Source organism: Halichoeres trimaculatus, unplaced genomic scaffold, assembly GCF_033239565.1.
Source record: "Halichoeres trimaculatus isolate MK-OKI-2021-1 unplaced genomic scaffold, fHalTri1.1 fHalTri1_scaffold_19, whole genome shotgun sequence".
Lineage (NCBI taxonomy): Eukaryota > Metazoa > Chordata > Actinopteri > Labriformes > Labridae > Halichoeres > Halichoeres trimaculatus.
The window spans coordinates 16605447-16633016 of NW_027437197.1; the positions used below are offsets into that span (position 1 = coordinate 16605447).

Below are 27570 nucleotides of genomic sequence, written 5' to 3' on the forward strand. Positions count from 1 at the left end.
GACAACACTAACGATTGAGTATATAGTTACGTTATTATTTTGTAAAAGTAGTTTCAGCTGCACCCACGACATACACCCAGCCGATGGTCCATCCAGCCATGAGCCCAGTCCTCACCCCCATTATGCAACACCCCTCTTCTGTTACATTATGCAATGCTCTACTGACTGAAATGTGCACAGAATAAGAAGCAGGTATCAGATAATTGAGTTCCCTTCATTGTATCCAGACCTGTCAGAGCTCTGTTTCTCAATGAGGAGAATTTTAGCAACTTCTACAGCTAGAATATGAAATTTACCAAAATGCTGCAAGTGTATAGCACAGAACCAGGCTGCTCTGTCTGCTAGTTAATGTTTAGACTGAGATTTTAGAATAAAACACGACATGAACTCAGGAGATAAGATGCACTTCAACTGTTCAAACAACTCAACAGACTGTGGAAGTGTTTGTCTGCAGGAGCAAGCCTCAGAGTTGAGAAAAAGTTGAATTAAAAGGTATTTACTTTATAGCATAGAGGCAGATAAACTTGTTTTAAAGCAGTGATTGGAATAGCAAAACCAGGATCTTACAGAACATTAAATAGGAAGTGTATACTTTTACTAAACATACAGAATAACCTGTTAAAATTCCAACTATATAATACACTCATTTTACGGACTGTTTAAGGAAAAGCTTAAAAGTTGATTCATGTGCATAGCAAATGCTAAACATGCACTCATCAGAGCCTTCTGACCCCTGATTATAATTAAGTTTTACTTTTTTAATAAAAAAATAAAAAAATAGATTTTGAAACAGGCTAAAGCCAAAACCGATGATCTCTCAGGCCTGCAGATATAAGAAGACACACACATGCACAGACACAAAGCAGTGTTGTGGTTTATGGGCTTTATTGGCATACATACGTAGTCCTTACAGTCTCTGCACGTTTAGTGGAATAGAAAGATTTTGCCTAATCCTACAAAAGCAGCTTTCACACAGACATTTATCAGGGATAGAGTCACAAAGCACTAGTTTGCTGCTTAACTGCAGCAAAAGCTCACTCATTCTTGCTCCGGCATGTGGCGTGAGCGCCGACGTGCAGGCAAAGGTGGAGACTGATACGGCTTGCAGGTCTAAGGCACTGATTTTTATTTATTGTCAAACCTCCCAATTTAAGTACAGGATTTAACAAATAACGACATTTAACAAATCAAACTATTCTCAGCATCAATAGTGCACACTTCCACACACACAGACACACACAGACCCACACAGACCCACACACACAACTTAAATGCACCCAATTATTGATGCGTCTAAGCTACTATAGCTGACAGTGAGGCTAGTCCTTCTGTTAGAGTGATTCTGAAAGCACAGGTATAGTGTTGTTGCTGGGTCCAGAGTAAATGTTTCACCTGGAGGAATTTGTACAACATTCAAACACTTCATTAAGACTTTGGTTTCAGTTTTTTCACCATGCTATATTCAGAGCAGGTCTCACTCGGCTGAAAGCTGGACCACTACATCTCTCTGAGAAACGTCAGATAGAAACAGGAGAAATGTTAGAAAGCACCACAGAGACTGGCCTGAGCATAACACGGGGAACAAGGTGAGTCAAGCCAAAAACATACCGTACATAGAAGCAAAGTTATTACGTAAAAAAATCCGGCTTGTGATTCAGGAAAAGAAAGTGAGAGAAAGACAGAAGTGCATCAGTCAAGTAGTGGCCTACTGTGGCAGGGAAATCAAAATGCTAGTAGCTTTGTCCTCTTCATCCAGCTTCTTTAACCAACACTAACCAACCCCACTAACCTCCTTTGATCTATGACTTTCTTATTCCTAAACAAAATGTCCTATTTACTGTAAAAAATACAAGGATTGTAGTAAAAATAGCCCCAAGGCTAGTGTAGGGGCGCAGTAACACAATCAAATATGACAGTACTGAACACGAGGGAATCCTATAATACTCTGATTGCCCCTGAATCTAACCAACATCAACACAAAAACACAAACATCGTAAAAAATAAAAAGTGTAATAATTAACATAGCAGAGAAAACATGAAAAAGTCAGTTTCAAAACAACACATGGCCACAAGGTAAATCAAGTATGGAGAACTGGTGATGATGTGCATCCTCTCCTTCATTGCATCCTTGTTTAGGCCTCTTTTGTGCTGCTCTTCATCTTCTCCACAGTTTCCTGTTTGAAAAACAAAAACAACTGTGAACTTTTCTCAAAAAGAAATAAAAGTTAAATTTTAGTTTGATGTTTAAATATAACTCTGTTTTTTTCTGGAGTTAACGCCAACTGTTTTGCAATTTTGCATACAGCTGATGGCACCAAATGTGTTCCCACAGAGCCACGTGTTTACAGCAGCATCATGAGCCTCCATTCTGGGGTACAGAGTACATGGTCATGCTGACTCAGCCATGGCCTCAAGCCAGAGATCTGCTCCTCATTCTCTCGTTTGCATTTCAAAGTCAGCAGGACGTTATGTTGTAAAAATATCAAACTAGTGTATGACAATAAGAAGGAGCGTCTTCTTGTTATGTCATCGACCCAGCGACTGTCTCAGGTGTGCTCGCAGCACAGCAGATGACTGGTGCACGAGAATCTTATGTAATAACCTTTTTTCCAAATCAGAATGGTTGAATCAGTCTTCTTTCAGGTCTCTCTGAATCACAAAATGTTTAAAGCATCACGCTCCAAGATCTGTAAGCAGACTGGTTTGTGTGAAATTAAATAAATAAGTATAAACCTGATTCATCACACAAACTTGAGCACATCATACAATCGCTTCCAAAAAGGAAACTGCCGGTAATCATTTGGCTCTTTTAATCTGCCATCTGCCCTCTCTTTTCTCAGTTTTATCGATCTAATTTAGAAAAACACTCCTTCATTTCACGCTCTCTGATTTATCATTTCACTTTTCAGGCCAGCACTCATAAAGCGGATGATGCCCTGGCTCGCCGAGCTGTGTTGGGTCCGGTACACAGACACATAAAAATTTACACTCCCCCGATTCCTCTGTGAATTGTTTTGTGCTGGCTGAGCGGGTTTGATTTCGAATGCTCTTTGTCCAGAGACACAAAGTCATATCCAGGAGGAATCTCAGAGCAGGCTTTTGCTTTATGGGTGACGTCAAAGATATTTCACAGACCCTGTAGCCAAGTGGGGTCCTATGAGCTGTTGGCTTTAACTGGACCCTGATATACACTTCAGAATTTGTGACTCTGAGTTGTTATTCTGTGGAGGAATTCAAGGATAAACCAGTGACCCTTTTTAAGATGATATAATTAAAATGAGCACAGTGTTAGATCAGAGAGGCCATGAAGTCAAGCTTGGCCCCAGGGTTTTTGCTGTGCTCTCACATGGGAACATGGAAGGACAGGGGGCTCCCAGTACAGAGCCATGCCTTCAAATCTAACTTAGCATGAAAACAATTCAAACTTTTCTCCGCAGTGATCCTGAGTGAAGAAGTTGGTTTTATTGCAAACACAGACCTGGTGCTTGTTGAGCTCAGCCACACGGAGGTTCCACTCTTCCTCGGTCATCTCTGCCCCAGCATCTGCTGTGTCATCCAAAGCTGCTGTTTTGTCTATGAAAATGATGGAGGAGTCAAAAATGTGCTGACGCATATTCTGTAGCAAAGTGTTCGATGTAAATCTGATTAATTTGGTTGTAAAAGGTGATGTTAAATTATCTAAGCAGCAGTAAAATTACTTTCCAAGGTTGTATCTTACCAGTGCAGGTCATCGCAGTGCAGACCCAGTTGCCACAAGCACAAACACAGCGGTTACACTCAACCTGTGTCTCTGCCCCGTCCTCGTATGTCTCATCTTCCAGCGCACATTCTGCAGAACACAGGAATAAAATTTAAACGAGTCCACATTGATTGGACTGTGTAATCAGTCAACCTGTTGGAAAAAAAACTTCAAACCCAAGTTAAGTTTAAACTCTCTAAAGCTTGATTTGACTACTGCACAATTAACACATCTGCAAAAAAAAAGTCCAGAGCAGGAAAAAGATTTGTCTCAGAAAAGTTATTCAAGACATTTAGGAAGTTTTCCAGCCCTGGGAGTCTGAGATACACTCTGACCAAGTTTGTGTGCAAAACATGGAATTTATAAATACACAAAACCAGCCAAATGTTTGTGTCCTTGAGTTTCCTGAGGCTCTAGGGCTCAGGGCTGTTGTCTCTGCTTCCTGTGAACTTTATCCTAAATATTTCAACATCTGATGACTTGGCAAGCTGCATCCTTCACTAAAAAAACTCTTTCTCAAACTTGCAGGATTTTAGCCAAACTTCTGCTGCGTGCTGGGCATCAGGACTTTAACTGTAAACTCACTCTTCTCTGGTGGGTTGAAGCCTGGTTTCAGGCAGTTGAGGAACTCATCGAAGCTCAACTTCCAATCGGCGTTCTCATCAGAGAGCTCGATGAGAGCATCAACACACAGGCTCCTGGAAAACACAATCACACACGCAAACATGGGATTAATACAAGAGTCTTCTCACAGCTCTGGAAAAGTACATCGTAGAAATGAAGACTGGTTGGAAGAGTTTAATTGTTCAGGTGTTTATCCCAGAGTGTGTTGCCACAGCAGGCCTTCAGTGATGTTTGCACAGGCGAGATAGGGTTCATTTAATGTACCTCGCGTCTGGAAATAGCTCTGCAGCACACAGATATAGATCTGTACGTGCGAGCGCTGCCACAGAGGAAAATGTTCCCAGAGTTTGAAGGGAAAAGTGGCAGAAAAACATGCGGGACTGAAGCCATTTTCAACCTCCACCCTGCCCTCAAATAAACTCATCTAGGGTTGAAAACCAACAAACAAAAACTGACCTGAGGAGCTTGTTGCTCTCTTGGTCGGCATACGACTGCAGCTCCACGACGGAGTCGTTCTGCTGGATGAACTTGAGGAGCTCCGAGGAGTCCAGCTGGGCATCACCATTATCATATGACTGCCGGGACAAGGTTAGAAGATTACACACAGAAAGACATGACACGACAATCCTTGATTCACATACTTAGTAGTTAGTTTAAGACTGCTGCGATGTGTTCATGTTTCTCTGGTGGGAACCAGCAGATAAATAAACCCTGCTGTTTGAACAAACTGTTCCCAGAACCATCTGCTCTTCTGCTCTAATTCCATTCTTGTCAGCACAGAGAGGCAGGGGTCCTCCTCTGCAGAGACCCTCATTAAACTGAATTACAGCCATCAGCTGACAGGCTTGAAAGGTCCGTCACATGAATAATTAGACACAGTCTGAGGCGGCTTTGGAGCCAGCGTGGTCAGAGAAGACCTACATCAATTATCTGGGCCACTCTGTAACAAGAGCAGTGAAAAGTTGTGTGCACATTTTTCTTTCCGGAGAATACCTTGAAGTATTTCAGGAGGATGTCAGAGAAGTTGGATCCCTTGACAAACCAGCCGTCTGGGACGACCTCGGTCTGCAGCCACTGGATCACACGGCTCCTCAGCTCATTTCGGTCAGCAGCGTAGCAAACCACTGGGACGCAAAGGGAACATTTCCACACATTAAAACTTCATTATTATCATTTACAATTAAATCCATCTTTAAACAATGACCTAAATACTAAAATGTGGCTAATCCAGAATATAAACAAATAAACAAGCAAGCAAACTCATCATCCCACACTGACTCACCTGGACTGGCAGCTGCCTGCTCGGTTTTCCTCTCTAAGGTGTGAAAAACAGAATAAAAAACATGAAATCTGGAGTGTAATAATGCTTTTATTCATCAGCATTGATTCAAAACAATGGAGATAAACTTTGCTGTCACTGCGCTTGTGGCCAAAGGTCTTTAAAAGTGACTGCCACAGCTCGGATCAATGTTCACCCCAGCGGGGACACGACTGTGACATCTGACTGCAAGCAGTGAAAAGACTCACCTACCATAAGACACAACGATGAGACGCATTAAAAGAATAAAGTCAAGGCTGGGCGTGTGTGTGTGTAGTGTGCCTGTGTGTGTGTGTGTGTGTGTGTGTGTGTGTGTGTGTGTGTGTGTGTGGCACATTGTTTTTGTGCAGGAACACGTGGTTGGCCTTATATGGTCGTCTACCAACCCGTTGACCTCATGTATCAGTTATATGAATATGAGCAGCAGATAATAGATGGAGAGGCTTCAATTTACCACACACACTCTTATCAGGACTCACAATACGTCAGGTGAGCCATATGTAATCACACTCCAGGTGAAAAACAGATTTATGTCCTTTCTATCTGACACTGTGAACATCTTTTGTTGAGTAACTCCGATAAATACTTTATAGATTGTGATCTAAAGCAAAAAGGCCAACTCAACACATTTCTCTTTCTATGTAGTGTTTGTTTTTGAGTTTGTTGAGCTGGTGTCGAGATTAATTTCCAGACCACAGGCCCGTGCATAGACAACAGCAGCAGCAGTTTCTCTTTTTAAACTTTCTCTTCCTCGCCTCACCGCAGCTGGTTTCAGTGGTTTCTAAACTCTAGGTTCACTTGAGGTTTTTATTTTTTGATTCTCATTTTTCATGCTGTGTCCTGTGCTTCTCCTACCCTGGCAGTGTCCATCATGAGCCACCTGGATCTTCAAACCAGTCAGACAAGCGTCCCTGTGGAGCTCACAGTGGTTCCTGTACGTCTTCCCGTTGCTGCCGCACACTGACCTCTTGTGGGGCTTACAGCTCTGGGAACGAGGAAGGGAGAGTGCTCATGAATTAAAACATCACAAGTGGTTGTTTTCTTCTCCCTGACTTCCTCACATTCCTGACATATTCCTGTACTGAAGTAGCATTAGCCCGACTCCCAGCGACCCCGACTCTCACCTCTATACACAGACAGCTGGGCTCCCCCTTCTCGTTGACGGCGCACTCCCTGCCGGCCCCACAGAAGACGTTGGCGCACACTTTGCTCTTGCTCTGCAGCTCCTGGGGAAAAAAAAGGAAACTTTAGAAGCGCTTTATGCAAGTTTTACACTGAAGGCGGCGCTGTTGTGTCATGCCAGGAAGCACTGAGAAGATGTCCATCACACTCTGTTGGCATCAAGTAATACTGTTGACACTTGTGTCTTTTTGACTCACGTGCAGATGCAAAAGCTGCACTATGCTTTGGTAAATCAAACCCTGAGACTAGAATTAAAATGTTACGGACAGTTTTTGATGCTATCCTTAAAGAACTCAAATTTTTTTTCTATAACTCAAAAAGTCTGAGACATGAGATTGTTGTTGTTGTTAAAATTTGTCCTTCATATTCTCTGATTTCTGAAGTTGATCATTTATCTAAGTTTTTGTGCACAAACAGTATCTTGTGCATGTGTCCTCTTTGTTATAGTTAGGTCATATCAAAATAACAATAATGTGCACACAATCCTGCAAAGTCAGTTTTCACCCCTTTAGATGGCGCTACTCCCCCTACATGATCCCTTAAAACTGCTTTAATTTGTCCCCCTGACTCTGACTCACTCCAAATTGTGCACAGTCTGTCCCCAACCGTGTGAAGAATCCCAGAGGATGATTCAGATAATCTTCATAATTTATGTACTGAGGATAATTAAAACCATACATCTGTCTTTACCGTCCTCATTAATACACCTCCTAGTATTTGCCTTTTCTGTGAGTTCACATTTTAGTTGAGATTTGAGAAGAGACACTCGTGTGTTTGCTGGTAGTTGCCATGTCAACGATACCAGACTTTGCTCAAGTAGTGGCAGCTGACCGTACTCCACTTAGGCAGGAATGAAATCATGAAACTGGCTCTGAGAGAAGAACAGGGCTAAGGCTGCAGATTGAAACCTTCTGCAATCCAAGCAACACAGTTTTTCTGGGTTTCGACCACTTACAGAGCAGAAAAACAAGGACAGAGTGAAAAACATGGATCAAATGTTTGGTGTTTGTGTATAACTTTTTCTCCCCTCGTTGTTCGCTTGAGGCCTGCTTTCTTCATCTTTTGTTTATCGAAGAAGATTACCAGCCGACTTGCCAAAAAACATGATCTCACTGCAGCCACAAATCGACCAATCACAGGACGCCAAGTGGAGCAGCTTTATGACCCTCATTACCTCCTTCTCTCTCTATCTGTGTGTTTATGTATACATGTGTGTGTGTGCAGGGTGTTTCCACATCTGGAGTCTGAGCTGTGTTTTCCTTTGGGCCCATTCCCATGCTCTGTGAAATCTTTTCTCCTCCTCCTTCTCCGTCTGTAAGCCCCCGTTTCCTGTAAGAGCGAGACACAAAGTTGGCCCTGTGTGTGTGAGTGCACGTGAGCTGGCTCTGAAGCTGTGAGCGTGTGTGTTTGTGAGTCCAGGGTTCTGGTATGTAGGTTAAAATGAGGGTGGATTCTTGTGACCACACTTATGATCGAATGAAACAAGATGGAAGCAGAGCGGAGGGAGTTGTTAGCGAGTGAAGAAGATTTAACCCCGAGGAGAGGGATTGTAGAGTTGAGCTTCATTTCTATGCATAATTCTGACACACACACACACACACACACTCACACACACTTGCACTCCCAAGTTGAGGTCATAGAAAAATCTTCAAAGTGATCCCTGTGGCTTTGAGAGTGTTGGACAATTCAGTTTGTTGGACACAGATGTGCTGGAGCCTGTGGAAACCTGTAGAAACCTTCGATGAGAGGATGAATAATGGATGTGCTCCTCAGATGAATCCCGTTTAAACAAACACACACACTCTCACACACACACTCTCCGTCCATCTCTCTGCGAGCAGAATCAGCACAGGATCCCTGACATTTAGCTAATGAATACACGAGCACCAGGCGCGTGTTTTTTTTTTTTTTTCTCCTCCAGCTGATTCAAGTGGATTGTTGCCATGGTGAGCACATGTACAGGCTTCTGTTATGACAAGATCACAGAGGTGTCAATCAAAAGAGGCAGATTAAGCTGCGCACCATAATAGGATCAGAGCAGAGCATGGGGTGCAGATTTTATGATTGACACAGAAGCTGAGGCTGCCTTTTGTGGTCATAAATCCAGCCTGGATGAGCACTGCTACGTCCTCGAGACGGATCTGGGTTGAAACCGTGTTTTGATCTTGATTTGGGACGTGGTCTAGTTATGCAATCAGCTTTAAATGTATGAAATCTTCTTCATCATATCTACAAATTGACCACTCTTTGGAGTCACAGACCGAGGAGATCCCGTTTCCCACTCCATTGATGAGCCTCTCCATATTAATGTTGGGCTGTAAAACCTGTTGACTCCTGGTCTGGCTCCACTCATTATGTCTGTGTGTTGTTGACACAGTTTGTTTAATTTGAAAGTCCCTGATTGAGGGTTTCCATGCACAGCTTCCCGTCCTGTTTGATCTGTATTTTGTACATTGATACATCACAGATCAGGCTCCATCAGATCAGGCATCTGGCAAATTCAGGAGGCTTGCTCATCTGCTGTGACCTGCCGGAGCAGGGAAGCAGCCAGACCGGATTAGATCCAGTGTGATTTGACACATTGACTTGAAAAGAAACCTATGTGAACCGTTGATGCGAGAGAGAAGATCCAGAGTAGGGATAGGCACCGAAATGAGATACTTTTATAGGTACCAACCAACTTCTGTCAAAAGTCGAGGAGCGCGTGCCCGAGCAAGGTTGCGTGAGCAGTGACATTTGTGCAAGTTTTCGTGCTTATTGCTGTTATCATGTGCTCATATCCTGAGGTGATTTTTTTTTTCTCGATCTCAAACTACGCCCCCTGTTGGAAATAGTCTGGAATTGACCTTTCTTCTCCCAGGGTTGTTTTTTTTTCATATCTTTTGCAAAGGGGGCGCTGGGTAGCTACCGAGCTCCTAGGTTCATCTCATTTCTGTGCTTCCCTATGTTTGTTTGTCGCATATGTCTTAAAAAAGGGATGTAACTGAAATGAAATTGCTCCTCGGGGATCAATAAAGTATTCTGATGTCTGATGTTCTGATGAAAGTACCGGGTACTGATTCACGTAAATCAAAAGGTACCATGTTTAGGCACCTAAATGCATCACTGTGACTGTGAGGGACTTAAAGGGCAGGTGATTTTCCATGCTGGACATAAACACAGCAATGCAAGATTATATATAGAAGAATAAATATGTTGAACTGTAAAATATAGATATATATCATCATACACAAATTGATATTTTTTTGGAAAATTGGTACCCTTGAGTACCAATACCCATTGCAAGGTACCAGGTATCATTTATGTGTGTGTGTGTGTGTGTGTGTGTGTGTGTGTGTGTGTGTGTGTGTGTGTGTGTGTGTGTGTGTGTGTGTGTGTGTGAGAGTGAGGCTGTTCAATGGAAGAGTGTACATTCGCTGCGTGTGAGTAAAACCTGATGTCCAGTTAGCTTAGGTTAGCTTAGCTTTGTTTTGTTTAGAAACTGGAAGCAGGAGGACAACTAGACCCTGTTAGGATGGTAAAAAAAAACGGTGCTTGTGGAATGCAAAACTTAAAAATAAAAACATTACTCCAACCTATTTTCTTGGTAGGATCAGTGACTTCCTGTCTTGTTGTTGCAAGATGACCACAAAGATGTAAAGCAGTGTTTTGAAGTTTTAGAGGAGCTGGAGGGCAAGTTTTGTCGTCTTTATAAAGCTCTCAGCTCAAGTTGAAAGGACTGTTTTCATCCAGAAACCTCAAAAAGACTCCAACAAGAGGTTGTTACATACTTGAATTTCACAAAACAGGAACAGTTATTCGTGTTTCAAGTTTATATAATCAAATAAATAATAAGTGTTCCCAAAACTCCCCCTTGTATGAATACATGACTGTTATGAACATGATTATATATCCAACAACCATCAGCACAGACGTTCGGGATCGATGTACAAAGTCAGCCCAAACAAAAGCAAACACACCCACAGTGGGTGTCCTACTTAAACGGCATCAATTTTTCAAAACAATAAACAAAAGCTCCTTATTTTCTTTCTCTCCAATTCAAAACCAATCACTGGAGCTGCAGCTCTAATAAGTGACTAGTGAATCATTACAGATTAAGCAGCGCCCTTCATTCAGAGAGCTGCCTCCAGCAAAGAAATGATTGTTTTATGCACATTTCACAGCTCATTTTCCTGCCTCGATCTCTCCATCAGAGGGTTCAAAAAGATTAGAAGAGAAGTGATTTCTCTACAAACCCTCAGTGCATACTTTCGCCTTCAGTTCTGAAGTACAGTGCAGCTTAATTCTCCCTGTCTTGTCTTATTCCCCGTGCCGTGGCCTTTTATGGCTGCGAGAGATGTGCCAGTGAGCTGAGACGAGCTTTTCAGAGTGAGAAAAACATAAGTGGGGGATAAGAGGAGAGGAGGAGGAGGAGGAAGAGGGGATCTGAGAAACAGGTAGTGGAAAAAAAGAGAGGCAGGTGGTTAAAACTTGAAAGTGGATTTCTCCCCTGCCACATGTTGAGCCGCTCCATACTGAGGCTAACTGGAATTTAAGAGAAATGTAATCTGAAACTCAAAAGCTTCTTTCATTTTTCAGCGCTGATAATAAGCATGCAGTGTAACAGCAGGACGGCTCAATCCGAAACGCACTTACACATTAAAATCCCATTAGAGCATCCATCTCCACGTCTTTCTGCACCCCTCCGTACGCACAACAGTCGAACTAATGGAGCGAATCTGTGCATGTGCGTTTGCGCGTGGGTGTCTCAGTGATGCTCCATTGATCCAGGGAGCCAATCAATGCTTCTCCCCTCCGGGTGTCATTTTACAGCCACTGTGGATCCATACCCACAATGCACCCAGCCCTTCATTAGCATAAACAACATTGACTTACAGATTGTAAACACCCTGCCATGTTCAGGGTGATAAACTCATGAAGGAATTTGCTCGTCTTTCAAACTCAGGAGTTTATTTCTATGAATGAATAATGTAACAACATGCCTCTCTGTAGCATTCAGCATCAATTTAATCAGCTTAATGCATTTATTAGGCACACAGGGTTTGATTTATACATACTAGCTTTGAATCCTTTAAAATTCATCCTCTCGAGATGTTGATTCAGCGCTACGCTCATCCAGACGTCCCTCTTACCAAGATATTGAGCTGTTCTGCATTACAGAGGTGAAAGGTGATCCAGCTTGAGTTTCATCAGCGTGTCAGTGAGACAGGTTCAACCATCAGTGAATACCAAAAAGCTTCATAAATATTTTTTTTTAAGCTGGCCCCTCCTCATGAAAGATTTAACGTAACAAACAACCTGACATTTCTCCGCTCTCCACTCAGGCACAGTAAGTCTGCCGAGAGTTTTTATAAATAAAACATTATGCTAAATGACAGCTTGAATTATTAAATTCAAGTTTTCCCAGACAGGTGTGCGACGAGGAACAAGTTTTGGTGTTTGTGTTCATTTTGGAGACTACATTATACATTTGCAGGCTGTGTGACACCAGAACAGATGATTAAAAAAAATCTGAATGGAGCAGTTAGTTAAATTTCATATTAGTATCTGCAAATTTATACAGAGAATAAAAGCAGAAATTATTATATAAACTAAACCCAAACTCAGTTATTCATCAAAGAAATTACATTTCAGAGCTCATTATAAAGTTATAACAATGGTGCCGAAGCTGTGAAGTCAAAGCAGGCTTCCAACTGTGTCCTGAAGGCATCGTCTGTCTCCAGAGCGAGATTATTTTTGCCAAAATTTATCATCAGCAATTCCAAAACTTGAAACAGAATTTGAGTTCAGAACTTTTTACTCACATGTTTGACATTTTGTGGAACGAGGCTGCATTTTTTAAGAGTGAAGAGAGGACGTTTCATCACTTTTTTACCATGTCTCTGAAGTTAATGTGAGTCATAGCAAGCTGGGGGTTAGCATAGCTTAGCATAAATAAAGGAAAAAATGGGGGGAAAGAGTTGGCCTGGTTACGTAAAAATGTTTATGCAAGGTTGAAAGAGTAGAGGAAAGAGAATACAAATGGAAGACTGATGGGACTTCACTACTTTTGAAGAAATAACTCAGTTAACAAAACCCCTACAAGGCTCCATTCACAACATGTTGAACATAGAACTACAGTAAACATTACAGTTTGATGTATCTTAACACAAAAATGTTTTGGGAGGCTGCAAACACAATTGTTTGAAGCCAGGTTTTGAAAATGACAACTTTTCTGTTGGTTACACTACATCTCATTTAAACGAAGTGCTAAAACCCACAGTTCATAGAGTTTCCACTTGACCCCATACACACCAAAAAGGTCAGAAATAGAAACAGAAATATAGATATTTACAGCCTGGTTTCAAAAACACATTTAGCCAAAACAGAGTTTTCTTACAAGTCAGTGGTTAAGAGAATAACAAAATTACAAGTTTTGCATAAATTGAGGAACAGCTGACTTTACTGATAGGCAAACACATTGAAACTGCGTGTGATGAGGCTCAAACCCTGCCCCTTTACTTACACAAGCTCGACCAAAGCTAAGTTTAATATTTCTGCTAACAACAAAAGGCTTCAAAACTATTCTGCAGAAACAGATGGGTGATGTCATCAAACAACATCCATGTATTATACACTTTACAGTCTATAGGTTTCACTGCCAACTACTGGCCTGGTATGTATACTACATGTGCATCACAATGTTTCAATCATAAAATAAACCCTGTGGGTTTTTTTTTTAACACAAACTCAATATTTTGTTGTTTTTTTACAAATGGGGATGTTCTCATCTCAACAAGTCCTCAGTGATTTTGTCTTCACTCTACAAAAAACAGGGTGTTAACAGACCGTATGTTCAGCCCTAACCCACATGACCTCATTCCCTAAACTATGTGCTTCACCACCAGAACACAGCATTGTTAACTGACAGATGGACTGACAAATGTGTGCACAGCAAGGAAACTCACAATCCCGTAAATGCATCCCTGTTTTTTTATGGGCATGTTTCTAATCACACTGCAATAGAATAATGAAGCAGGGGGAAAGAAGAATCAGGAGGTGGGGTGGGTGCATTCCTGAGCTATGTTGTGCCTCAGCTGGGGTCTGACAGAGTTCGCCTTGAGCCCAATCTCCTCCAGTATCTAGGTCAGAGAGGTGCCCAGTGGTTTCTCTCCCCCTATCCTGCACTTTTTCCTCAAGAGTTGTCCCTCCAGCTCCGGACTGTCCAACAATCATCAGCCTCACGAGTGCTGTGCTAATGCCAGATAATAAAAAAAAGAAGGACACGAAAAAGAGCTCCAAATGAACAGCTTGTCTCCTTTAAGCCATGACGACCTCCCTCGCTTCTCTCCAGCTCTGAGTAGGCCTTACAAGAAGACGAGTGGAGCGCTGCCAGTGAGGAATTAGAGACACTCTTATTCGACTGTACGCTGACGATGAACCAGTTTCCGTCTTTAAGGAACTTTCTCACATGGGAGCAACATTACAGACTTTTTGAATCATTACAGAGGCTGTAGCGTTTGCCCTCAATTATTAACGCCTTTCCTGCTTCAGAATGTGTTCAACTCTATTTCCATACATAACAAATCAGGTTCAGGCTCATTTCTTCTCGACTTGACAGCCTCCTGAGATCAGACATACAAAGAGCCTCCTCTGCGAAACACACATCCAGCCTCAGAATGACATTCTGCTGACATGCTTCCTGCTGAGACGCCTGATTGGTGTTTCATGGATTTCTTTGGGAAGGAGCTGATAGTGGATAGCCGGCAGGAAGTGTCCTTGGAATAATGAGGCCAAAGTAAGACTAATTTGAGCAGGCTCTAAAGATATGAGCTCTATGTAAAGGCTCTACGGGTGGTCTCAAACACTCTCATGGGGGAGCTTGTTGAGATTAAACCTGCAGAAACAAAGGAGCTCTAACAGGCTGTTATTCTTCTCCCTCTTTCTTATTCAGTGCTGAAGGAATGTACCAACGGACAGGGTGATGTCACCTCCGTCTGCTGCTTCTTCTTTTAAAACTACCAGCCCTGTTGTTGGAGGAAAAGTTGGGCAGGGAGAGAAACAGAGAAAGTTAAAGAGAAAGAAGGAGAGTGTGAAGAAAGCAGGAAATAAGTCACAGTCTGGGCAGGGACACATCTGCTAGCAGTTAAAACGTCACCGGAGAGCATAAAATGCTACAAACACAGTCTCTCCTCCCCTTTGTGGACACACTGCTGGGACAAAAGTGTCCCTGGTCCCCTCCATCTGACCCACGGCAGTCCTAAAAAGAACTACCAGCTGAAAGTGAAGCTTCTGCTGCTTCGTATTCTCTAATCGATTCAAAAATGACCCTTAATTCACCGAACCTTTCACTTTCTTTCCTCCCTGTCTACTTCACCACTTTTCTCTCTCCTCCAACCCTCCCCTGCTATGTTCTGGGCATTTTTCCACAGCCAGGAGAGGAGGGGGAGAGGGAGAATAAGAGAGGAAGGGAGGGAGGGTCCATGCTCGTCTCAGTCCAGGAGAATGAGGAGCTTCCCTGGCCTCCTCCCTGCTCGCTCTTTGAGGCCAGTATCGGGGCAAATGGCTGGGATGTGTTTATGGAGGGAAAGGGCCTTTTTTTTAACAAAGGAAACAGTTAACATATAAATAATAACTTCCTGTAGTTTTTAATTAAAAAGACAAAGAACTGTGAAATTTTACTGACCTCCATTTGTTGGTAAGAGAAAAAAACTATTTAGACTAAAGTGAATAAGGGATTTGGCATTTTTACTTTTTTCTGGTTTCAAGGAAGAATGAGTTCATGTTACTGGATTCTCTCCAGGTCTGTGTACATGAAACTTTTTTTCTGTAATGCAGCCTTTGCAATTTGAAAATTGCATTGTGTTTAGGGATGCACCGATCCAGCTTCTCTGGTCCCGATACCGATACCGATACCTGGGCTTTGGGTATCAATCGATACTGATCCTGATCTGATACCAGTGTGAAATAACAACCTGCTGCATGCTCTACCCTGGGATAAGACTGGAAATGTTTTGAGTAAAACACAAAAAGTAGTACATGTGGAATTACTGAACTTTATTTTTATTTAAACTATAAGTGTTTAAATGTTAAACAGCAGTGTAATCTAAAAATGCTTCAGAATTCAGAAATGACTATTTGATTGTAAAATTTTATACCTGATCCAGCTCTGAGGGGCTGGATCAGCGCCGGTACCAGGATCGAAACGGTGCATCCCAAATTGTGCTATACTGCAATGTTGGTTTCAATTCGATTGATTGTTAAGCCCTAGCTATGATCCATGTATTATACAAAACAGGTCTCAAAAACTACAAAAAGGCCTTTTTTTCTCTATAGTTCTTTGCAAACATATTTATTTCAAGCATGTCTGGCTTGGCTTTGACAAATAACAGATAAAAGAAAGTGATCAGACAGAAACCACAATTCTATTAAATTAGAGCTAGACAGAGATGAGCTTCTTAAGAATTAAGGCTTGTTGTTTTTCATAAAATAAGATGCACAAAGTGTCAGACTGGTCTTAGACAGCAGTGAATAATTCATCTTGTTTATATTTAAGAGAAAACATTTTGAAAATGAAGAAAATAGAAGATTTATCTCTAAAGTCAAAGCTCCAAACACTTGGAATGACTCTGTTAAACATACGGCCAACTCATAATAGTTTTTAGTCTTTTGTACTTTGAATCTTCAGCTTCATATCTTTGTTGATTACTCTGATACTTCATAACACTGAAGCAACAACATAACACAAACACCCTCGGCTGCGATTCACGCATCTGAAAACGACTCCAGTCACTGAATAAATAAGATGTGTGGTTGAAATCTCAGCAACTGTGCTGAGATTTGAGAAAAGATTACTGCGACTGTTTCAGATTTGATAACAAAGCAGACGGAGTCGAAGTGTTCTGGATTTAAATCCTGTGAGGTCTGTGTCCTCACTCGAGTCTGAACTCTGTTCAATGTCTTTACACCAGATCTGCTGACCCAGAGAGTCACTGGGTCGGGCCGAGACAAAAGTACGGGACACAGATCCAACAGTGATCTGTTTCATTCATTAGGGATCCAGAACTGAGTGTCAGATGACCTCGAGGTTTTAGCCTCATGTACAGAGGGTATAGAGTCCACGCCACAGCGGTCACTGCTTTGGCTTGCTGGATGTCATCTCTTCACTCTCTCCTCCCCACATTCCTAATATCTGAGCTAGGCTATGAAATCAAGACAGAATGAATATAAATAACCCAAAAAACTGTAACAAGAAATAAAATATCCCTTTTTCTAAAACTAAAAGTTGTGTTAGCCAGCATCTTTTGAGCTTCTGAAGCTGGTTGAACACAGACATAAGTAAAAAGCTTCAGGCAAATTAAAAAATCTATCATAATAATCAAATACTAGGTTAAACTTTTTTGTCTAAGACTGAGAGTTGAAATTTTTCCTCATAACTTAAGTTCTATCGCATATTCTTAATGGTTAGGGTTTTGCATTAAAGCTGGTGTACTTTTATTTCTAATACTTGCTTTGGATGTTCATATCAGCATTTCTGGCCCTTGCTGATACTGATTCCTAGTCTGATATATGAGTTTGCAGAGATAATAGCGGCACACTTCTCCTGTTCTGTGTTGTAACAATAATCAATAGTAAAAAACAATAAATAAAATACATCTTGAGATTATCGCGTTCAACTTATTCCAGCAGTTTTGCTGTAAAAGTCATCAATTTTGCAAATTTGTGTGCAAGCAATACAGCACGTTTAAATCTGAGGCTGCTCTGCACACAACTCTGAGACGCTGTATGATTTATGGCAGCGAAGCTCAGTTGCAGGAATACGAGTGTAAATGTTAGACATTAATGAGATGAACTCATGTTCTTTTTAGACCTAATGCCCTACTGAAGATAACGCCCAGATCTGCTCTCATCCAAGAGTTGAGATCAGAATGAGAGCATCCCTATCATCTCAAGAATCAATGATTCATCTGTTTAAGTAAATGATCTTTACAGAAGAGAAAGTAAACGACCAATCCAATAAAAGCCGGCAAATGTTTGAGATTTTCCACTCCGGAAAAGCAAGACTGAATTTGGTCTCAGCAGAAGAGACTAAAGTGCAAACCAGGCTGTTTCTCCATCACAACCCCTCTGTGACACAAACCCCTCATGGGTACCACTTTGTAAACGTGCCATTTTTTTCTCGGGCTGCAGTCGTCGAGGCTTTCTGGGTAAAGGTGGAGGAATTCAAACAATGACAACAGGCCAGAACAATGGCAGCTAGTTAATCACTCATCCCGCAGTGACCTCCTGACTGCCAAGTAAACTGCATTACAGATGCGGGGCCTGATCTCAGGGTGCGTCCTCTGCACAGGCTGCTGAATGCAAGATGATCTCTAGAGGAGGTTAATGGGTTGTGTGAGGTTTCTGCCTGACTAATAATACAAAAAATGTCAGTGCAATATTAAAACAAGGTGGAGTGCAGCATTGAAGGGAACTCAAACTACCACAATAGAATATTAAACTCTTCAAACAATGATCCAGTATAACCTGACATCAGAGAGTCTGCCTTTATATCATTTTAACTGGATCCACTTCGGGGGCCTGCAATTGATTTGTGATGCTTTCACTGGCCGATACGTCGAGTTACATTTATATCAACTCACAACAAAACAACTGTCCATGCATCGTTGAGACGGATTGATTCTCCACTCTGTGTCTACACTAACAAGTCTTTAATCCATGTTACTCAGCATCTATGAATCCTCACATCTGCAGACAGGAAGCATCACCGGGAACTAATTCAGACCTCTTCACCTCGATGCATGCTCCACGCTCAGCATGCATGAGTAAGTTAAACCCTTTGATGCTCCTCTTTGTCATCTGTGTGTGTGTTAATTTATGTGTGCTGGGCCTTCAGAGCAGAGTGCCAGTAATGATAAGACACCGGCACAGCTGGTACACTAAATGAAGACTCCTTTCAAGCCAAGCCAAGAGTGAAGAGTACACACTGCAGGGACATGAAACGCAACACACACCTCATCTCTGTGTCCTTCTGCCCCCCCTACCCTACAGCCAAGTCTTACCTCACTCTCCGTCTCCCCCGCTGTAATTGCACGACTGTGGCTCCATCCTCTCTCTGGTTTACATCACTTTAACTCTCTGGCCTGAGCAGGATCCCTAACTGGATGCTGAGCTACAGTAATTAGAGCAAGCTGAAACAGACTGAGGACATAGTGTCCCCTCCTGCTCATGTTCCCTACACCTGGGCTGATATTTTTAGCCCACCTTGAATTGAAAGGAGCAGGCATCAACATGGCAACATAGTGGGTTTGCTTGACTTGATGGGAGTCTGCAGAATTGGGCCTTAACAAGCGCCTTCACCTTCCTCCTGCTCGTGGACGCTGTGGAACGGGAGGTGAAACTGTCTGGTTTTCTTGTTGACATCTGTGTTTTTTCCAAGATCCAGAGCCAGTGTGGATAACTTAATTAACCCTTGTGTCATTCCACCCAGTCACAGCGGATGATGGAGGATAACAAGATAACGCAAAAACAGAAACACAAACACTCCTCTCCTCTTTCTCTGTGAGCACAGGCATGTTTCCCCTGAGGCTGCAAACTCCTGTGACTTTCACTATGCCTGCATCTCGACCTCCTTTGCATATCAAGCTCGCTGTGTGTTTGACATCAACATTATTTTTTTTCCTCCCCACACAAGATGCATATCTCTTTCCTATCCTGCAAACACACCAGCACACAAAGTCCTGACCCAGGCCACCCTGCAGCACTTCATCTCTGAGCTGCTTGTCTTCAAACGCTGCAATTTCTCACCTCAGAAAGCACACAGGCTCTGTCCTTCATAATAAATCACGAGTTGGTGTCCAGATTTTAATAACCTGCGCTCACGCCAGCTAGTAAACACATCAATTCGCACACAGAGAGTCTTATTTTCATCAGTTTCCAGCTTTTTAAACACATGTGTCATTGCTAAACACACATGCTAGAGGCTCATTAGATCACCTCCGGTGATTGCTTCGCACAAACTTGTAGCATCATTGGAATGCCACTTCAGGCTCTTCCCACAGCAGAACAACAGGCCGTATATTATCAGGGTAATTACCTTTGGAGGATAGATGCCTCTCCAATGCTTCCCCATTAACTTGGAGCGTATACTCAACAGACCCTTCTGTGTGCTCTGTCCTCACCACGCCATACCTCACAGATCACCGCCAAGCGCTTTTTGCTGCCAGCAGACGGATGTAGGGACAGCAGCGGAAGGTCAGCCTACACGTCAGGCTGTTGTGGCAGTAGGGACACTAATGGCCATCTGCGTGCAGCTATAAAGATGGATCGGGCAGCAGACAATTGGTTTATCTTGTGGAGCACATTTGGTGTCGCTGCAAGTGTTTGAAAAATTCATCCTGTAATTAGGCCGCAGCTATTTCCCAGTTTTAGTCCCCCAGACTGCAACTGTTGTTCAGGTCAACAGAGGAGTCAACACAAAGCCAGGTGTTCAACAGCTGTGACAGACAATCAATCACCACCTGGTGTCTCTCTGAGGTCTCTGGAAGTTTAGCTTAAAGTAGAAAAGTAGGTCTAAGAAACAAAGTTAAGAGTTCCTTTGAACATCTTGTGAAGTCAAAGTCACATTAACGCTCAGCAATAGCTCAAGCGAACTGCAGCCCTTAAATTTATGTTCAAAATCATGAGTCTCAATCAGAGGAGGAACAAAAAGCCAAGACATCTGAGAGTTATTTATTTCAACCAGTCACTGCATGGTGAGTCACAAAATGCTCTGCTCACCATGCCAGAGTCAGCAATTAGCATAGTCATGCAATGTTTGCTAAGATGTCCCTGTCTTTCCTAAAATGTAATGCTGATTGGAAGCTCTGTGGTATAATCTGAGTGCTTCATAGACTTTCATATGATGTGACCAAAAAGTTCATTGTGAAATCAACAGCCGGGTTTAACAAGATTTAATTTAGACACAGTTTTCAGCACGTTTACAGAAACTCTAAGGACAACTGAGTCCAGGGGAAAACAATTATCCCACTGAATCAGCTCACAGTGTAACAAAACCTCGACCATACTGTATCACGTTGTATTGTTTCTTGTTGTATCGTAGGATATCCTTTTGTATGGTATTCTGACACATCCTGATGCCATGTAGTGTACGGGATTTTACTGTGTTTAATCATTTACTGCATTCTTGTGTTATAGACATCCTGTCTGCTATATTAATCTGATTCTTTATCAATTTCCTTATCAATTCCTGTTGTGAATTTTCTTGCTACAGGTTTTCTGTGTCAACAACATTTAATTTAGTTTATGCTGTAAGTGAATAAAATGTAATTGGTCCATGAGTCTGGGTATTTCTGAGCATAATAATAAAGAAACATGTAAAAACTGCACACAATGTGACGTTTACTGTGTTGTATTATATTAATGATTCAAGTAGACCATCTAGTGTCTCAAAGTGTTACAGCAATGGTTTAAGTTGTTTGGAAGCTTTCCGTAGTTATGAAGTCAGCCATGAGCCTTTCAATTACCTGTTAGCTTTTGACATTTGAAATTCTCAGTATTTTTTTACGAAGAGTTGATGTGATATGTTTCTGTGATGAAAGTTAAAATGACATTCTGAAGCTTAAGTTATACTGATGAATGCTAACTGCTAGCATATCAATGCAGTTTGCCATATGTGTGAGCATCAAGCTTGCGCTATTTTGTTATATTGGTAAATAAGGTGATTTATACCATTTCAAATGTACCAAATATGAATCTCCTGAGAGAGAGTAATGTACATTTCTTTATGAAGTCAGTTCTTCAGTAAAACTTCAAGGTGAAAATCCTGAATCAGAGTTTTCTTAGGAAACGTTATCTAACTGCTAAGCTAAGATAGCTGCAGCAGACTAGTCGACATAAGGCCCGGCGGCTCCGGCACAATGTAAAGAACTGATAAGGGAATTGTTAAGCACATAGGATAACGATATCGATGGATTAAACATTCCTCATCGATTCTCAACAGGAACCAGTTTTTGATTCCCATCCCTATGCTGTGTCAAATCATAACAAATCATATCATGTCATATGGTAATGTACCATGTAGCATGTTGAATCTGAAAGTATCATGTCATATTGTTTCATGTTGTATGTTATGTTATGATGTCACATCATGCCTGTATCACAACCTACTGGATCATGTTGTACCACGTCATATTGTATCATATTGAACCCTATCGTGTGTATCATGTTGTATCCTAAAGCATCATCATCTATCATATTATGCCGGTCATATCATTTTGTACTGTTTAATGTGGTGTCATATCCTATTGTACCATAGCATGTCATATGGTCACGCATCACGTTGTCACATCTATTTTATGTTATCATGGTTGATTTTATTACATGATGACATGTTGTATCTTTTTGTATCATATATCAATGGTAACGCATCGTGTCGTATGGTCATGTATCATATTGCATCATGATTCATTGTATCATATCGTATCTTTACGCATCACACCATATCAATCATAACGTATCATGGCATGTCATGTCACACTGCATTATGTAGTGTCAAATAATGGCATATCATGGGTTATCGTATAGTATCACGACATATTGTATCATAACCTTTCCTTTTGTATCATACCGTATCTTGTCTCATTGTTGATACTGAATATTTTTATCGTATCATAGGTATCCTGTGTTATCGTATCAAATCTTATCGTATCATTTTATATGTACTGCTCATCTGATGTTTTTCACCATATCACACAGCTAGGTGGTCCTCCTTCAGCGCGCTCACTCAGTACATTATCTCCATGTTTACTCGGAGGCTGGACTACTTAGAGCTGCAGTGTGACACCCATAAGGTGAGCATTCTCACACCCCCTGAGTACACCAACAAACACACACAAGCTCTCAGGCTGTCTGACCACCCAAACAAGGTGTTTGTGTGCCATTAGAGCAGCTGCCACCAAACCCTTCAATACTGATGATGAGGGCCATCAAACCCCCCCTGGAGCAGCAAACACAAGCACTGCTTTCTTTTCTTTTCACAGCTGTCTGTCACTTTAGTGTCACTGTGGCATCTATCTTAGACTTCAAACCTCATAACGACGAACTTCTGCAGCATTTGAATAAAGTCCAGAATAGAATTATACTGAAGGAAGAAAATCAGTCTCAGATTTTAATGCCATGAAATCTTGTTGGAGATTAAGAATGATGTCCCATCTGAAATCTGTCCCAGTGGTAATTAAGTGAATCAGTGAGCCTGATTTTCTTAACAATGAAGCTCATAATTGGTAAGAGTGACAGCAATAAATGTATAATTGGTTCTTCTTGAGAAGATAAACACTATGCCAAGCTATAGGGTAAGTATAGGCTTTAAAACCCAGCTGAGGATGTCTCTTTTTCACCACAGCACCATGTTGTTTGGGATAATAGACGCTTTACAGATGTTTCTCTGCTCGGATGTGAACAAAACTGTTCTGTAAATGTTGCAGAAAAGCCTAGGGAGCGTTGTGTGCACATTTGGGGATACATCAAACCATGTTGTTTAACCGCACAAAGGCTTTTAGTTTTAAGTTTGTGAGTCAGAAATAAAGCTGAACTTACCTCAGCATTACAGACAGCCAGGGCTACCAGAGCCAGCACGGTGATACCTCTCGACATCTGGACGGAAAAAAAGGAGAAAAAGTCAGGTTTGGTTTCAGCAAGAGTTAAATATTTACACCGTTTCTGAAGCGGATACTTCACAGATGCTGTAAACTTAAAGAAAAACGCGGTTTCTACTATTCAGTGTTACCATTTTGGAAAAAGCTGCTCCGCTCGGAGTAGGAGGAAGAGGAGGAGGAGGAGGAAGCCGGAGCTGGAGCTGGAGCTGGAGCTGGTCTGGTGAATGTTTGTCAGGTCGCAAGAAAGCAGGAGCGAGCAGGAGGTCCGTGATTTGAAGAAATGTGAGGAGCGCGGAGGAATTCGAGCCAGTCTGTCGGTCTCTCCTCCTTCTCCCTCTCCGCCACGGCCAATGAAAACGTCTGGAGTCCTTTGAGGACGTTTACAGAGGAGCAGAGGAGGGGGGAGGGACCCGGAGAAGAGTGTGTAGGCCTGTGTCTACCCTTTCATGTGTGCAAAACGCAGTCTCCTGAAAAATTACTCCACAAAATGGCTTTTTCCTTATGTTAGGTAGAAGGAAACACCATTTCTGCTGCGTGGATCAGGTTTACAGGGTTTACACGCACATTTTCACAAACAACGGTGCTTTGCAGAAAGAAAACATCATGTTTCTGTTTCATTTATCGTTTCTGCACCAAAGAATATGGCAGGCATCATTACAATAAAAAATATTAAACATAAAAGCATGAAAGTTGGTTGCAGTTAGGCGACTTAAAACTGGATACGTTGGGTTTTTGGCCACTAGTGGGCAGCAGATCTCCAAACCAAGATTCTACATGAGCTGAATGTAAAAGACTACCTCAGCCTGCTAAAAAAATGATTTCATCTCAACAAATTTTCATTTAAATATGAAGCCAAACAATGAAATAGAGGAAATATATATATTTACACAAAAGTGTCCTTGTGGATACTTAAACATGCTCTAAAATCCAACAGTTACATTATACACATTAAAGATGGAAAACACATTAATAAACTTTAGTAAAATGACAAATGCTTTATCAAAAAGCAGCATTCATTTTAATATTTTATAGTCAGAGAGTATCATTGACTAAATGAGGGGTTCCCATGCTTGTTTTTTTTTTTTTAGCTCCTAATATAGCAGTTCCAAAGATTGGCAACCCCATAGCCCACAGTGCAAATACATTAAAAAGCCAATCCAAAAACACTGGGGTCACTCAGAGGTCTTGAGGTAAAAAAGAAAAGCAGAAAACAGATTAAAGAAATGTCCCGTTTGCATGATTTTTAAAATAAAATGTAACGAATATTCTTGTTTATAATTTATAAAGACTGGTAAAATATGCTACTGTTAAAAGTTTTTGGTGTTGAAAATGTTTTAAAACCTTCACTTTGGGAACAACTTGACAAAGAACAAGTGGCTTATTTTACTAAACTCAAAATTCACACTTTGTATCAACAGATATCTCACTTCCAGCTGTTTAAAAAGAAAAGTTTTGACATTTTCAAGCCTCTAAATTTCCCTCAAAGTTGACTTTTAGTATTTCAAATGTCTGTGTAGGAAAAAAAATGCTTGAACAAGTGAATCCAATCCTGGATAAAAATGAATCCTGCTGAGACATGATTTCAACATCTGTTTCATGTGTGTTAAAGGGATGTCTTGATATTTCAACACAGCAGAAGAAACCAATAGAAGCATAAAATCCTGCCCTCTATATGTCTTATATTATGTATAATACCTGACAACACGTACACTCAGATAAAAAAAATAGTATTTGGGAGGCATTGAACACAGCAGTGCACTGACTCCAGCACAGAAAGGAGAGGATGAATGAATTCTCCACGCTGCAAGACATCAATTATATATAACTCCATCCCCTCTGAGCAAGGCTACCTGTTTAAATAGATGCTGTGATTATTTGACACCTCAGGGCTTTTTTCTTCGAGCGTGTGTGTTTTTGAGTGTGTACATGTGTGAGCACGTGTTCTGGTGTTTCATTTTCTGGTGCTGAATACAAAGAAGGGAAACATGCTGACTTGTAGTGCTATGTTCTGAAAATAATCTCATGCATGTTATTTTCCCAGCATGTTTAATTCAAACACAGATATAATTTCATATTGTTTTACGTATTCAGAGACCTTTGTTTGCCTGCTGGTTTTGCTGCCATGCAGGAAGCTTTGTGAAAGGAACAGGGGGAAAAGATTGTTTCTCTTTTGTGTGTGTACTTCCCAAGGGGGGTTCTAAAAAAACATGCATCAAGTCAACAATACAACAGGGGCAAATTCATTTTTACATGTTGAAAAGAAGACTAAACTTTGCTGCTTGTTTTCCAAGTTACATCCTGAGGTACCAGGAAAGATGTTTCAAGTACAACCCCAGAAGCTTGATATCAATACTCCTGAGTTTTAAACATTTACTTCTCAAAATGTGTTTAAAATACATCTGCATATTTCTCAGGTCATAAAGGAGCTTTACTGTTGATTTCAGACTGAAAGAAAGCCCTTATAGTGGCTTTAAGGTTACATCAGCCTCTACAAGTTAACACCCCAAATCTTTGACACTTAATGTTGGGCATCATAGGAGCTCTAGTTTGAGAAGATAGAAATTACAGAAAACAGATAAGATCTCAGATCCTGATTGATTGATTATAATGATTTGAAACAAACAGCAGGGTGCCACTGTAGCAGATGCATACTCACTCTTGTGTTGTGTGACTGATCATGCACAAACAATCACTTTTGGAAACAGCTTGACAAAGATTGGTACAAAGGACTCCAAAAGCTCGACTTGAGTCAAAAAGAAAAAGAGAAAAGGCTTAGAAATTAGAAAATAAACATTACATCTCAGCCACGCTGGAGGAACTAGAGAAAAGGGTCAACTAAAGCTCACAGCAAAACTGGGAGGAAAAAATGATTGACAAAGAAGAAACTAAAATTTATAGTATCTACTGGAGCCTGAGAACAAACAGAAAAGAGACAAACTGAGAAAAACAGGACACGTGGATCAAAGGACTGGCACAATGATCCATCACAAGACAAAGAGGGACAGGTTGGATCTCAGTGTCCCCCCTGAACCCTGAACTCTGAGCCTTATGGACTTAAGTGACACCACTTGGAAAGCAGTTGAGTCTGCAAGGGCTCAAAACAGTACAAGCAAAAGGGACAACACTTTGCCATTTCTCACATAGTCTGCATGTCAACATGTAGCAGCATCAAGGATTATTGTTTCATTTAAAATTACTGAAATTTTTTAGCAATATATTCCTATTGGTCAAAACAGTTTGAGACCAGGGACTGCACAGTGGCGCAACGACTTACGCTGCAGCCTCACAGCAAGAAGGTCACCGGTTAGGTTCCCAGCTTGGCCAGTGGGCCTTTCCGTGTGGAGTTGGCATGTTCTCTCCATGCATGCATGAGTTCTCTCCTAGTACACCGGCTTCCTCCCACAGTCCCAAAACATGCTCATCAGGTTAAATGAGCATTCTAAATTATCCCTAGGTGTGAGTGGGTGCGTGAATGGTTGTCTCTCTGTCTCTGTCAGCCCTGCGATTGACTGGCGACCAGTCCCGGGTGTACCCTGCCCAATGACAGCTGGGATAGGCTGCAGCCACCTGCAAACCTGAACAAGATAAGTGGTTGAGATTCATCGATGGATGGGTTTGTGACCACAAAAAGAAAAAAGAAAAAGGCTATATTGAAAGTCTTAATATAATAATTAAACTGCACATACATGAGTAAAGTTGTATGAGTTTAAGAAGATTAAGGTTGTTTTAAATATTTATTCTTGAAGGAAGGCAGACTTATATCTGAAGCATTAACATTGGTTGCATTTTCCCTGATTCTTGTTTGTGGTCCTGTTGAAATTTCCCAGTTCCCAGGGCACCCAGAGGTTCACATCACATTGCTCTAAATTCGAGACTGCAGACACTTATAGAAAGGGTGCACAGAGGGCTCAAACAGTCAGCGCAAGAGCCCTCATGGACTTTGCAGGGAAGGGCCACAAAGTCAACAAATATGGACAGTGATACTGGGCTGCAGACTTTCACACAACCACAATGTTGGGAAAACATGAAGGTGGGATGAGAAGTTTCCTAAAACGAGATGAGGGATGTGACAC

General features: G+C 41.5%; 1 protein-coding gene across 1 annotated transcript; it reads right to left on the bottom strand.

Annotated features, from left to right (window-relative positions):
- Window positions 1-873: 873 nt before the first annotated feature.
- LOC141807907 (follistatin-related protein 1-like) lies at window positions 874-23854 on the bottom strand. The gene is made up of 11 exons (XM_074694096.1): window positions 23629-23854; window positions 23439-23495; window positions 6806-6907; window positions 6537-6666; window positions 5646-5678; window positions 5357-5487; window positions 4820-4938; window positions 4325-4437; window positions 3719-3829; window positions 3479-3573; window positions 874-2174 (listed from the first exon to the last, which is right to left on the bottom strand). The coding sequence occupies exons 1-11, from the start codon at window positions 23629-23631 to the stop codon at window positions 2133-2135; spliced, it is 936 nt and encodes a 311-aa protein (XP_074550197.1). The 5' UTR covers window positions 23632-23854; the 3' UTR covers window positions 874-2132.
- Window positions 23855-27570: the final 3716 nt, after the last annotated feature.